Source organism: Cucumis melo, chromosome 12 (genome assembly GCF_025177605.1).
Source record: "Cucumis melo cultivar AY chromosome 12, USDA_Cmelo_AY_1.0, whole genome shotgun sequence".
NCBI classification, from domain to species: domain Eukaryota; kingdom Viridiplantae; phylum Streptophyta; class Magnoliopsida; order Cucurbitales; family Cucurbitaceae; genus Cucumis; species Cucumis melo.
In genome coordinates, this window is record NC_066868.1 from 18,944,076 (window position 1) to 18,958,256 (window position 14,181).

General features: G+C 33.1%; 2 protein-coding genes across 2 annotated transcripts in view; both read right to left on the reverse strand.

Moving 5' to 3' along the window:
- Positions 1-1,539: 1,539 nt before the first annotated feature.
- On the reverse strand, positions 1,540-9,573 carry LOC103498280 (exocyst complex component EXO84C). The gene is made up of 7 exons (XM_008460835.3): positions 8,992-9,573; positions 7,769-7,863; positions 5,645-6,683; positions 4,170-4,691; positions 3,188-3,376; positions 2,285-2,421; positions 1,540-2,145 (listed from the first exon to the last, which is right to left on the reverse strand). Exons 1-7 carry the CDS (start codon positions 9,085-9,087, stop codon positions 1,902-1,904), a joined length of 2,322 nt encoding a protein of 773 aa, XP_008459057.1. The 5' UTR covers positions 9,088-9,573; the 3' UTR covers positions 1,540-1,901.
- A 2,785-nt stretch (positions 9,574-12,358) lies between these two features.
- Positions 12,359-14,181, reverse strand: part of LOC103498281 (uncharacterized) — a 39,653-nt gene continuing 37,830 nt past the window's right edge. Inside the window, exon 16 of the mRNA XM_008460836.3 lies at positions 12,359-12,755. Within this exon, the coding sequence (XP_008459058.1) occupies positions 12,661-12,755 (95 nt within the window). The 3' untranslated portion in view covers positions 12,359-12,660. The remainder of the gene's footprint in view (positions 12,756-14,181) is intronic.

Consider the following 14,181-nt stretch of genomic DNA (forward strand, 5'->3'; position numbering starts at 1 on the left):
ATAAGAAATATACTTTTTGAAATTGAAATTTAGAAATTTAAATATTTAATATATATATATATATATATATATATATATATATATATATATATATATATATTAAATATATTAAATATTTAAAAAAAGAAGAAAGTGCGGGTTTATGCATTGAAGTTGTGGACCCGTTTATGACTTTCAAGAAGTCGTGTACGTAATTATCCTATTTTTATCAATAGTTTATCTTCTACCATATTTTTTACATTATTTTTTAAAAAACACATTATTTAAAAGAAAGATTCAAAATAGGAGGCTTAGAGAATTTATAATAGATTTTAAAAAAGGTTGAGTTTGAAATTGGTGGGTTTGAAATTATGAATTAAGTGAGAGAATAAAGTCCTTACTTAGCCGGAGATGGTACATGATCTTTTCTCAAATTAATTGAGAAATTTGGAAATACTAATACATTGAAAATTATATAAAAACATACCTACTCTGAAATAAATTAATGACTAAACATGCCTTTAAATTAAAAACATAAAAGTACATAAAAATTAAAATTTATTTTCAATTTCATCTCTAATTTCTACAAAACCCCAAATTTAGAGCCACCACTGCTTAGAGTCTTTCTATTCTTTGAGCAATTGGGATTCTTGACTTGTGAGCGAACCAAGAAGTGTCTCATGCTCATTCTATAATACCTTGCAAATTGTTATAAGAAAGAGATAGAGAGGGCTGGAGAATGGGGATTGGGAGTTACTTTATCTTTTATTTAATAATCAATTTAACAATTTCATTTAAATCATTTTTAAATAAATATCTCTCTTATAGTTTTATTTTAATTAATTTACTTTAATCAAATTGAATTAAATATAATTAAATTAGACTATTAATTAATTTTTCATTGACTAAATTAAATATCTTATATTTAATTTAATTCAAATTTAAATCATATTCATATATAAATTTTCGTATGATTCACATTAAATTGGGGTTATTTCACGTTAGTGAAGAATTCAAAATTCAGTTAATCATAACTCCTATTAGGAGTTATTTTATGTGAGTGAAGAATTAATTCGTGTTAGTAAGGAGTTATTCATAACTCCCTCTCTCTCATATATTAAGTTGCAAAGGAGTTGGAAATGTGTATGACAATTGTGTGATTCCGAGTTCCTTTCTTTATAATTCATATTCATTCTCTAGACCTTCTCTAAAAGAAATACAACTCTTCCATTTTCATCAAAGTTGACGAAGATATCTCACCGCTCTCCTTAACTCTTATCAAGACTCCTTAACTTTTATCCTTCAAAATAACAAGGAAGACTCTTGCGGTGATGTTCGGAAATTTATTATTGTATTTTGCGCGTTTGAATTTTTTGAAGAAGAAGAAGTATTTGTGATCCTCAACTAATTGCCAAAGATTTTTCTAAGGCTATTTATAACTATTTTTATTACTTGATGGACTAAAACGTTCATTTTGAAACTTCACAAACGAAATAAGTACCAACTTCAAATTTCATGGACTAAAAGTGTATTCAGTAAAAATAAATAAATAAAAGATAATTATGAAAACATGTAAACTCCATCCACTACAACTTCAATAAACAAAAAAAACTACAAACTATGTTAAATTATGATATGCTTGACCTATCATTCAAGCATATATGAGAACTGTGGACGATCATCCTTTTCGTTTCTGGGAAAGATGTGATCATTGATTAATACAGCATGAAATACATTAATAGTTTATTAATCACAGCATTAAGCATAAGCTACACCAAATCTACAATTAACACTACTACAAGCCTTGTATTCTACAATCTCATAGCTCAAAATCTGGATCAGGACTTTATCGAAAGCGATTTCTGAAGGTTGATAATTGCTATACATGCAAGGCCCAGCTTTTCTGTTCCATCTTTTTTAAACTAGTTCTCAGAATCGGTGAGATCAGATGGACTCTCGAGTTCTCCCATACTTGCAGAGGCAAAAGACTCTGTAGATTCCAGTGTTGAAAGAGAGGATGTAGTATCATCTGAATCCGAGACGTCGTCGTCATGTAGAATAATGTGATCATCATCGATCTCGGAACCATCAGACCCATCAGCTCCTAGAAGTTTGTTGATTGCAGACTTGGCAGTTTCAACAAACCATTCATCCTCAGGAAGTGCACTAATCAGGCACAGTAGATCAGTTTTTCTTTTCGATTAAAAATGCAGCAAAAGAAAAACATATGGTGCATGTTCGTGTGTGCATGTGTGTGCCTATGAGTGAGAGAGAGAGAGAGAGAGAGAGAGAGAGAGAGAGAGACCTTTGTGGATCAATGCCTCTAGCAGAAAATGTCCTGATTGCACGAGCAATAATGGCAGACGCAATCTGATGGATTTGGCGAGACGGGTAGCCAGCAAAACGTGCTATTTCAACAGTGAAGTGCATATCAAGAATTAACTGCCAAGAGAAAGATATCATGCTCTTGCTCAGCACAGCGCATATGTGAAGCAAACTTGCATTTTTTTTTCTTATTTTTTTTTAGAAGAATGAAGAAATAAAGAAAAATTCTTTATTTCATTGTTGATGAATGAAGTTACAAAATAAAAAGAATCTCTTCCACACAACGTCGGTTAAAACTTATGTCCAAAAAGACTATAGTCCTTCAAGGGAGACATACCTGTATACCCGTAAATACATAGCTTTCAAAATAAAATCTATAAAACTAACGAGAGGAGAAAGTAAGAGCATGTCTGGTTTAACTTTTCAAGTTTTTAATTTGAAAATAAGTCATCTTGAAAAAATTAGAGTGTTTGGTAACCACTAAAATAGATTATGAACCTTAAAAAGTATTTTAAACGGTTTTTATTAAAAAATGCATTTTTTGAAAAAACTTTTTTCACTATTCAATCCAAACAGATTTTAAACGCTCAATAAAAAGGATCCAATGCACAGATTACTCAAATATAATTGAAGAGAATTGAATTTTTTTTATTCTTGTTTCCTTTATTTCTTTTTTGTCATATTAACTTCAAAACATTATCCATTTAAGTTGATTTCCCCCCCCAAAGCGTTGATAATCGTACTTTTTCCACCCTCTTTAACCAAACGAACTATGAGGCAGAAATTCATTCCGTTAATGAATCACAACTGCTGAACAACACTCCATATATCGACCAACAAATTGTTTCAGTTTGAAACTTTACGAATGACAGATGACACATACCTGCTGCAAACCGAAAGGCAGGAGATCAACTGAATTATCTTCAAAAACGCCCCAAAACTCCTGGTCATCAGACAACCAGATAAGGAAGGTCTCTGTCAGCCTAGCAAGCAAAATTTTTTGTATTTTCTCTTTCCCAAGCAAGACATCTCCTGCAACAGTTGCTAATTGTTGCAATTTTGCAAATAGGGCCTACAATAATGCCAGAAGTCATGCTATTATTACCATGGAAACAGATATGCAGTAAGCAAGAAAACTTTTCTACACACACACACAAAAATAAATAATAAAAATAATAAAAACAAATCAATAAATTAATAAAGAGTTTAAAACAGGAAGAAGCTAGCGGAATGGCTTAATCCTGTTGTTGATAATTAAGTCCCTGGTCATCATACTGGATCAGAGAATAATGCTACTTTATCTCTTGTCAAGTTGGCCAAAACTTTGGTTTCTTCTTATAATTTTACACAATTTAGTTCCTGGAAACTTGTGTGCCTATATTAGTAGCGCTAATCTTGAATTTTCTAGACTATGTACCATAAACTGTAACTTTGATGGCTCATGAGTTGCAATTCAAGAAGCTTATGGAAGCACAGATTTAGAGACTTGATTATGTGGTTTAAGCCCAAAATGCCAAGCTATAGAGCACTAAGTCTAAAACTATAAACGTGATAATAGCTCACCCAAAATGTTTTTCCACATCTACGATTACCAATCCCAGATCCTAGATCTTGTCATCTTAAATGATCATCACACACAAAAAGAAGATGTATATATGCCATTTCGTAATAATTTGTTCAACACATTTAAAATAGTCCTGGGAACCCACAACACCAAGAGAGTGCTTGCTTTTGAGAAATAAAAAAGAAGCAAATTCTGAGAATGTAATAAATTGGGTGGAATATTGGATATTAGTAAAAGATGAATTTCAATTATTGTATATACACCTTAAAAACATAAATATTCAAACATAAAGGGATGTTACCTGAAATGGAAGTGATGGACGAGGATCAGAACCCCAATGAAGATCCTCTCCATCCCCAGTTATATAAATCCATGCATCTAATCTTGTTTTGCCTTCTCTTGAATATATGAAACTCAACACATATTGCAGGCAGAAGTGATCTCTAAGCTTGTCAAATGATACTTGAAGATGGCGCTTCCAATCTTTCAGTTCAACAGAACTTCCAGAATTGTAGACGGCAGTTTCAGTAGATTCGTTCTTCTGGACTAATTCATCCTGCCGTTTCCAGATGGTCATCACAGCATCAGGTAAAAGCTCATCCATAATGGTAAATGCTATGCCGAGAATTGCTAATTTTTCGGAATCAGTTTCAACTCTAAAGGGTGTAGCTTCTTTCAATTCTGTAAGATTTTCATCATCCGAGGGGCCTGGTAGTGTTTTGCGTAGGGCATCCATGTATTTATCAAATAACTGAGAAATTCTATTTAAGACGTTGCCTCCAAAATGAAAAATTGCTGATGATGTCAGCTGTTCCAATATTTCCTATAACAAAATTGCCATGTTTCAGTATCCCCTTGACAGTTAATGAAAAAAGCATCAATTCACCAAATAAAGTAACAAGGGAAAGGTTATTTCAGGAGATTCTTCCATTTTATTTTCGTGTACAGCTTTTCAGCATGCTTTTCAGTAGTTATTATAAGGAATGATAGTTATATGGAATAATTCTTCTACTTTCTCTACATTAAAAAGTATCATCCTCCTGAACAGAAGGGAGTTAAGAGCAATTTTTATCAAAGCATTGGTTGGACCAAAACTTCTTATGATACTTCTTTTAGCAATGTTCCTAAAGGCTCTGTCTAGGTGTAAATCTTACCCATTTGGTATTATATAGTCTTTCCATACTTTTGGCCAGATGGATGTTCATTTTGTAACTCCATTCAGGCTCTTGGGGCCGTTCCCTTCCCTCTCTACTTTGCGATACTTCATGCACCAATAGATATGTGATTTCTTCTCAATAGAAATATAAAAAAAAAAAAAAATTGAAAAGAAAAAAAAAAGTTCTACTTCTATGTGTATTATTAAGTTATTTTGCATCTCTATCAAGGCATAATCACTACTGCTATATTGGAAACACAATATGAGAGATTCAGGAAGGGATAATACAAAGAGTAGCTATAGGGAACCCAATAACTTGGCATGTTTACATTGGTAATGCATGAAATAATCTAATTAATTCTAAAATAGTAACTGGCCTGGAGAACAAAGGGCAAACTACAAAACCAACATACACTTGGCACACCATAGAGACCCAGCTACCTATAGTATTAAAATCTGACAATTTTTTCAACGCTAAATGTCGTTACAGTAATTGAGGGTGCATACCGCAGAAGTTAGCAAAACATCCAAAATTATTTTAAATAATAGCAACAAAATAAGAAAGAACTAGCACAAAAATTTCGGTAACAAATATTTGAAAAAAAAAATAACCAACTTACATCAACAATGTGCATGAACTTCATCCCACTAACCACAAGCAGACTATCTGAGGATGTCAAAAATGGAGACAATGACGATGCAAAGCGAGATGATAGTACAAAGTTGTCATCAGGTTCAGCCAAGTCAAGAATGCCTCTTCTAGCTCTTCGGAAGTTCAACTCCAGAACTTCTTCCATAAAAGGCCGCAAAAGCACCAAAAGTAGTTTTGACAGTTTCAAGCCTTGTGTTTCCAATAATGAACAGTAATTAAGACTAGCATGTATGCATATGCTAGCTGCACGCAGAGCAGACACTATCTCAGAAGATGGTGCATTCTCTTTCACCAACCGTACAAAGAATTCAATTTCCCATTCAGCCCACTGAACAACTCTATTCGTGTAAATAGGATCGTCACCAAAAATTGAAGCAGATTCTTTTGTTGCCAACGAAATTGCAGAAAATACAAGTTTACTCAAAGTAACTGAAAATGTCTTCGGGCAAGCAGCACATGAAGGAAGAAAAGCAGAGGTGCTCCTTTGAAGACGAGATCCAAATGACTTGAGCAGTAATTGATGAGCCAAAGAACCTTTACCGAGTCTTAATAAACCAGTTAAGCCCTTTCTAAGCTCAAGAGGGTCTACAAAAGGTTGTTCGGCAATTTCAATCAACTGTTCCTCCAGCATAGCTTTGCGTTTCAAGAATGCAGATTTGTACAAGGACACTTCAGATGAAACTTCCCCAGTAGGTTTGAGCTCCGGAGAATTTCTCTCTTCTGCATCTAAAGCCTCCAGTGCTTCTTCAGTTTTATGCTCAGCTAAAAGGATGTCAATATTCTCAAGAAATGCCATATCATGACCATCTTCCAATTTTGACAAAGAGTTTTGAGGGTCATAACTCTTTGCACCATCCTTAAATTCATCAGTGTCATCTGATTGGTTCCACTGTTCTAACTCATGACATACACCCGTGATTAGATCCTGCACTAGAATCCTTTGGGATGAAATATGTTTTCGCAGCTCAGCCAACTCATGTTCCATCTCCACAGCCTCTTCAGATATCCTGAATAACACCCAAAATTAAGCCCTACACTCATAAATCTATGACAAAAATGAATGAAAATCAAATAACGTGCACCCTGGAATTGGATTAAACGTCAATGACACTTGAGAATATCAGAGAAAAAGGTGAACTGCCTTGAAGAAAACAAGGGATGTCCTCTTAAGGAAGAAGGAACGAAAACTTGCTAAAAACCAGCGAATAGATATTGTTACCAAGAATAGCCAAAGGTGGTATCACACTTGAAAGATCAAATGACATCAAGAGAGAGATGAGATTTGAAATTATCCCAAAGGATAGTGTCTGCCAGGAGAAACACAATGGTGAAAATGCTCATTTTCTAAATCCAACAGAGGCTATGAGGAGTTTGGGTCGAAGAAAAGGACACAGAATCAGAAGTTTTGAACTTGGCTAGAAGTTCTAGAAGTCGTTTTTTCTTTTCTTTTTTAGCGAACATCAAAGGATTTAGAGGGGTTAGATTGCATCCATAATTAAATCTAACGAGCAAAATAAACCTGCATTTTGGCACATGCTAGAAATTGAAGGCTCAATCTAAAATTGTAAGATTTTAGTTTCCAATAAATATCTTGATCTTCAATTTCTTTGTTGGGGCCATCAAATTTAGTAAAGAAACGAAACCCTAGACTTAGTTTGTTTCCCCATAGGTTTATGATGTAGAGGAAGCACGTAGATTGGAACCTCAGGAACTAACGAGGTTTTGTTAAGTGTTAACAATCTGATCACTTGCAGATTACTTAGGCTCTATGAATTTCTTTTTAAGAAAATGTTGGAATGCAATAAACCCAAAACTATGGAAGTGTATTAGGATTTTCAGTAAATGTCATAATCAATGCTTGTTTTCCAATACTGAACCTGAAAATTTATTTTCCTTTCTACATATGCCTACCTTTTCACCAGCCAAAAGTATGGAGACAAAATTGCTTCAAAATGGTGAAGTAAACATGTTTCGGTGACAATTTTTAAACAAATAACAAACTAGTTCCATAACATAATGCCAAAATGACAGATAATTACTTCAAAGAAGCCACTCTATAATTTGCACATATACTTGGTGGTCAGTTTGTTACCTTAGAAAAGCCAGATACTTGGTCTTCATATTGCCACATAAGTTCTCCACCGCATCCTTCAAATCCATGAGTTCACAGCATAGTCTTCTAATTCCCTACATAGGCATCATTTTCTTGCATCAAATCAAGTACGGACTAAAAAAAGAACAAAAGAGGCAAAAGTACAATTTGTAATACATAAATACACAGTTCAAATTAGTGTTTTGGTGGTATGGTTGCTATGAACATACCATTAACTGTCAAGGATTAAGTACTGAGTAGCTCTAAACCTTATCCCTGGGAATTGAAGACCTTTTAGTGTTACGAATCAATCACATATGTCTGTTTTTGTTACTCCTTTTGTGCAGGACTTTTTTCTTTTCGAACGTTTGTTCCTATTCTTTCTTGTTTATCAAAGAAAACTTGGTTTTTCATTTGTTTATTTATTTTCTAGAAAAAAAATTGGACTTCAATGGAGAAATTGAACGGACTTTGTATCTCTCCTGTCTTCTATGGTGTGATTATAAATGAGTAACAAGGAGGAAGTTTAAAGTGTCTTGGAGGGCATAGGCAAGGGAAATTCCTCTCCCCTTTCCATTTTCAATTTTTCATTCGTGGTTTTCTATTGGATCTCATGGGATTTAGACAAGAGATCTCTAGTTTCTTTATCTAAACTTTTCAGTAGTGGAAGACTTGAAAATTCTTTGAACATTTCTGAACCTCATATAAACCTCTGAGGCCAGTCTCTGGTCTTAATTAACCTTGTGAAATCAGTGGTGGCAAGCATCAATCTCAGAAGACCATTTTTAGGTAGGGAAATGGAGGATTGAGGTAAGCTTAAGAAACAGCTAAGCTTTCCTCCCTAAGCTAGTAGTGAGGTAATCGGTCACTTCTAGTTCTAGAAGAGATTTACATTTACCACCAAAATTATCTGCACAAACAGATCAGATAAGGAAGACCCAAGAAAAACTTCTAAAACCATCACAACTCATCAATGACGAAATCATAATAAACGGCTAAACTAAACACATTAAGATCAGTACGGTAATAACATGAATACAGAATATGAATAGAAACGGAAATGAGTATAAGAAAACAAAAATGACCCAAATTCTTAAATCTGCAGTAATTAGAAAAAAGGGGTAAAAACAATAAAAACAACAACATTTTGTTTTCCAGCATTATATCGGTAAGCTGGCAGAAGAAACGAAATGAAAAAAGAAGGAAGAAACAAAAGAACAAACCTGTTCAGTGTGGGATTGGTAGAGAGAATCAACCTTAGACTGCGGAATGATGCTCTCGATAGACGGAAAATCATCTTCCTCTTCGCTGCTCTCCATTCTGGGTACCCAAACTATTCTTCAAAACCCTCCCCAAGTGAAACTGGATTCGAAAATGCTGAAAAAGCCTCAAATCTCCGAAGACGAAGCTAAGTAAATGGAAAAAAAATATATAAAATGGCTTCCGCTTATAGCTGACTGATTGAAGAGTGTGGTGTGTACCGATATTTGGACAGAAGATTGGAAAATGATGAAAGGGTTGAGAGGAGAAGTTGCAGATTCTCTTTGAGTGGCGATTTCTTAGTTAATGCTTACACTTTTGGGAATTGATTTGGAAAATTGGGTCTCGGGAATCACGAAATTTGATGAAGGATCATTCTCCGTTAGTGTATTCAGAAAAAGTTTGTATCTTTGTTAAAGAAAAATACAAACTGTGTTTCCATACTTTATGAAACGACACACACAGCGTTTTCCTTAATTTCGTGATTGATTATTTGGAGCATAACTCACCAAACAACTCACCATCTTTCAAACACCAAACCCAGCTTACCTAAGCGCTAATTAGTAATAAGTGAGAAATTCAATCTCTTATACCTAAATATTGTCCTTCAAAAATTATGAACAAACTATTCACTTTTGAATTTGAAATGAAAATTGATGGAATGGCTAATACGCATAAACATGGAAATCATCTCACAAATACTTCATACTATTCGATGTTTTCATATAAAAAAAATTATGTAAAGTATAAGTTTTAGCTTTATGGTTTATTGTTTCAGTATATACCTTCATATCTACCCTTAATACTGTCAAAAATATTTTCATGTTTTTTACTTCAATTTTCATATTTTTATATTAACCATAATAGCTTAACATTTTTTTTAAGTCGAAAGAATAGGAAAATATGAATAAAAGAATTCATGTCTTTCATCACAGTGTTTTTTTTTTTCTTTTTTTTCCTTCTTTTTCCTTCTTTTTTTCTTAATCTTTGGAAAGACAGGAGGAGAGATAAGATAAAAATAAAAGAAATGGTTAAAAATAGAACTTTTAACATAGTGAATTTTGTTTTTTAGTGGCTTTGATCGTGTAAATAGACTAGTAATTTATCTATTTTTGAAAACACTCCTAAAAATTAATTTATAAATAATATAATTTTTTAAGCAGTTGAAAATTGTTACACCAATTTTTATTTCTTTTATATACAATTATTCACACACTAAATAGTTTCTATAAGTTAATAATTTGTACGATCTTCATCTGAGTTTTAAGGAGAGGCATTGAGTTAATAATTATAACATGTGAAGATTTTAGTAACAACAAATTAAATATATAACAATATTTTTTAAAAATTATAAATATAGCTTCAGTAGATTTTATGGACTCAATATGGTGTGTCGATGATAAAATAATATTTACAAGATGGTATATTAATAGTAGACTCCATCATTGATAGATTTTGTTATATTTGAACTTTTTTAAAAAATATTGCTACCTATATCATTATATTGAATCTAATTATTATATTTACAACTATATCGTGTGGTTATCAACCAAAGTTACTTACAACAAGCTCTCGTAACACTTTATATGATATAACGAGAACTGACATTTTTATGAATACAATGTGAACGTGGTGAGATCAAATTAATTATTTTACTATTTCTTAATGATTCTATAGATTGCTCTTACAAAAGTGAAAATATGATTTATTAGCAAAAGTATATTATTTTATCAAGATAGTTTTTTTTTTCTAAAAGAGAAAAAGATGATATATAATTACATAAATTAGGTAGAAACATCGACGGATTTAATATAGATCCGGGGACGAACCCCCTTCAACTTTATCGTCTTTACATAATACGTATAAAAAAAATTATTTAATTTTTCAATACTTATTGTTAGTTTAGTGATTACTCGGACTACAACCCCTTCCAATCAATGTTCAAATCTTATTTATGTAATTTGTTTTTTCCATAATTTTTTTAGTCCCCCACCAATATATTTCTAGGTTTTCCATAGTGTAGGAAATGGTTACAAATAATAAAATATTGGTTAAATTATAAAATTAAGAATTTAAATTTATAAGAAATCTTTAAGAAAGATAAAGATGTGTAACTTTATATATATAAGTATATAAATAAATAAGTAAAATAAAATGGCATATCCCACTTTTTCACACGCTTACTCAAAATATTCCATTTCACCTTTTCTTTTCTTTAAAGAACAAAAGAGCAAACCAAGGATGATTCCATTTTGGTATCAAAAAATTAAAAATTAAACCCTCGAATTTATCTGAATTTTAAAATTGAATAATCAAATTTTAAATTTTAGGATGAGTTGAAGATTTAATTTTTATTTGTGTTTTTAATTTTTATAATTAATGTAAGATATAGATAGTCTAATTTTAATTCATTTAAAAGATGCAAGGCAAAGTTGTTATTGTTGAAAATTTGCAACTATAATTACAACAACCGACATACTTCATATTGGTTTTTGCAATATGCCTTTATTGTTATTATTGGTTTTTTAAGATATACGTGCTTCTGATTTTTTTTTTTTTTTTTTTTTTCATATCAAAGATGCATTATGATAATTAGAATATAAAAAGATTCTGAATTATTTACCAAAGGTGTGTGGCATGCTAAGAGCAGTAATGATCATTGGAAAAGACAATCGTATTTACACAATAAAAGATTAAAAAAATATACAGTTTGTCAATGAAGAAGACTCACTAAATAGTTCTACAAATCGTATGAACTTTTGTACAAGTGATCCAACTATGACATGTTTACTTAAAGAAATGCATTGTACATCAATTGTAATCTAACCACTTCATTATATTTGGTTTTGTTTATGGGTGGGCCACAAACAAATATATAATCAACAAACACAATCCCATTATACAATTTAATCAAAGAATTTTTACACAAAAAAATCCTCCTTAAACCATATATTTACAAATGACCTTTCATTTGAATTGCTTTTACCTATAATTTTAGACCATTCTAACCTTTTTTCCTCTATTAATTTAATCTTTTTGAAGTTGCATTTTATTGAGTCAAATTCAAATTTGACTTTATTATCAAATTATAAATTTGTAAGAGAGCAATAATACCAGACTATGCAAAGTAAACCTCAATCGCAAACAAGTTACATTTGCAACCTACTTATTTATATAAACATGATAAAAATTATAAATTATAAATTTAAAAAAAAAAAAAAAAAACAATTCAATTAGAGTCGGTAAATGATCAATCGATGATGGATCCATCATGATTAATACAGAAAGCTATTCTGCAAGCAACAGCAAAAGAGAGGCACACACAAAGGCTCATGTGAAATTAAAATTAATATAGGAATATATAAATGGTTCAAAATCAAGCCAAAGAGAATCTTTCATCAGTTTGAGTTTATTCAGCTCTAAACATTTATGGAGTAAAACACACTGAAACTGACCTAAATTGTGGATACACTTCCATTAGGAATAAATATAACATACAACAATGGATGAAACATTTGATTTCTATAAAGTTTACAAAGTCAAAACCTACACCCAGTAATCAACCTCTGTAGATACTTGAAAACTCTCCACATGTTCGACGCTTTCTATCTTCTCTAATGCAGAAGCATTTTTTAGTTGCACTCATAAGCAGCATCAGCAGCCGAGGTGTCCATGTCGTTCAAACCAAGTTCCTCGTTTTGTTCCCACGAACGCTCGTACTCCTCAACTGAGAATAGAACCAAACAGTAAGTATCCACAAGAAGAAAACTAAAATCAAATCTATTTCTCTTTTGTCATATACTGGTCGCTCTCTGTTTTAAAAGGTTCTAATCAAAATATATAATCGTTAGAATTAGTGGGCTTGGCCCATCGAAAGACTTTCCCTAATTTCTTTTACTTGTTGTCTATTTATTTTTTCCTTCGTATCTTTTGCTAATATGAGAAATTTAATAAGAACGCCAAATCGTTGCTTTTCTCCCGATACTCGAGTTTTCGCGTAACAAGAAACCCTAGACGCGATTATATATGAAACCCAAAAAGATACGAACAAAACAGTCTCCACCACCGCCGTGCTCAACAATGGGCCACCCTCGGAGTCAGCCATGCAGCCGAGTGGAGGAAACCAGCCACATGCGCCTCAGTTGTCTGCCCACTCGCCACCGCTACTAGGCGCGCAATCCCCACGCATTGCCGTCCCACTCCTCCGCTATTTAGCAGGCTTACTCCCACTTGTTTTCCCATGTCCAGTCGCACTCATGGTCAGCGGCACATCCACACGCCGCTGCTGCCCTCGATTTACGGACGGCCATCGTTTCACGCGTCGCTGCCCTCTGATTTTTTACAGCAGCAGCACATCCATGGTACTGAATCGATCAACTACATAATATATCAAGATTTGAAGTTGGTGAATCTTCAACATAATCCAAACCAACCGACTTTCTGATGTATTCCAAGAACCCGATAACTTCACTCCCTACTTTGTCCTCAAATCATATAACTAGTTCTCTGGCACCATCTATAGGTGTTTTTCCAGGAGAGAAGCTAATGGCCACAACTACTTTTCTTGGCCTTAATCGTCGGTGATGCCTAGTAACGTCTCTGGAGAGGGTCGAACTCTTATTCGGTCCATGTTGATTAATAGTATGGAACCACAAATTGGCAAGCCCTTACTTTTATGCAAAAACTATGAAGGATCTATGGAACACTACTCGGAAACTCTATTCAAAGCATCAGGATGCTTCTCGTCCGTATACACTAAGGAAACAAATCCACGATTACAAGCAAGGAACTCTGGATGTAACCTCCTACTTCAATGAACTCTCTCTACTCTAGCAAGACATGGACTTGTGTAGAGAGAGTATGGGACACTCCGAATGATGGTATACAGTATACTAGACTTGAAGAAGCTGATCAAATTTATGACTTGCTTACGGATCTCAATCCCAAGTTTGACATTGTTTGTGGCCATATACTTGGCCAAAGACCCCTTTCCTCCTTAATGGAAGTGTGTTATAAAGTCCATCTTATAGAAGACTATACGAATGCCAGGAGTGTTCTAACTACACCTGTTACTAACTCCGTTGCCTTTAGTGCTAGATCCTCAACCCATGATAATGAGAAAAACAATAGGAAACCGATCTCGATTTGTAAGC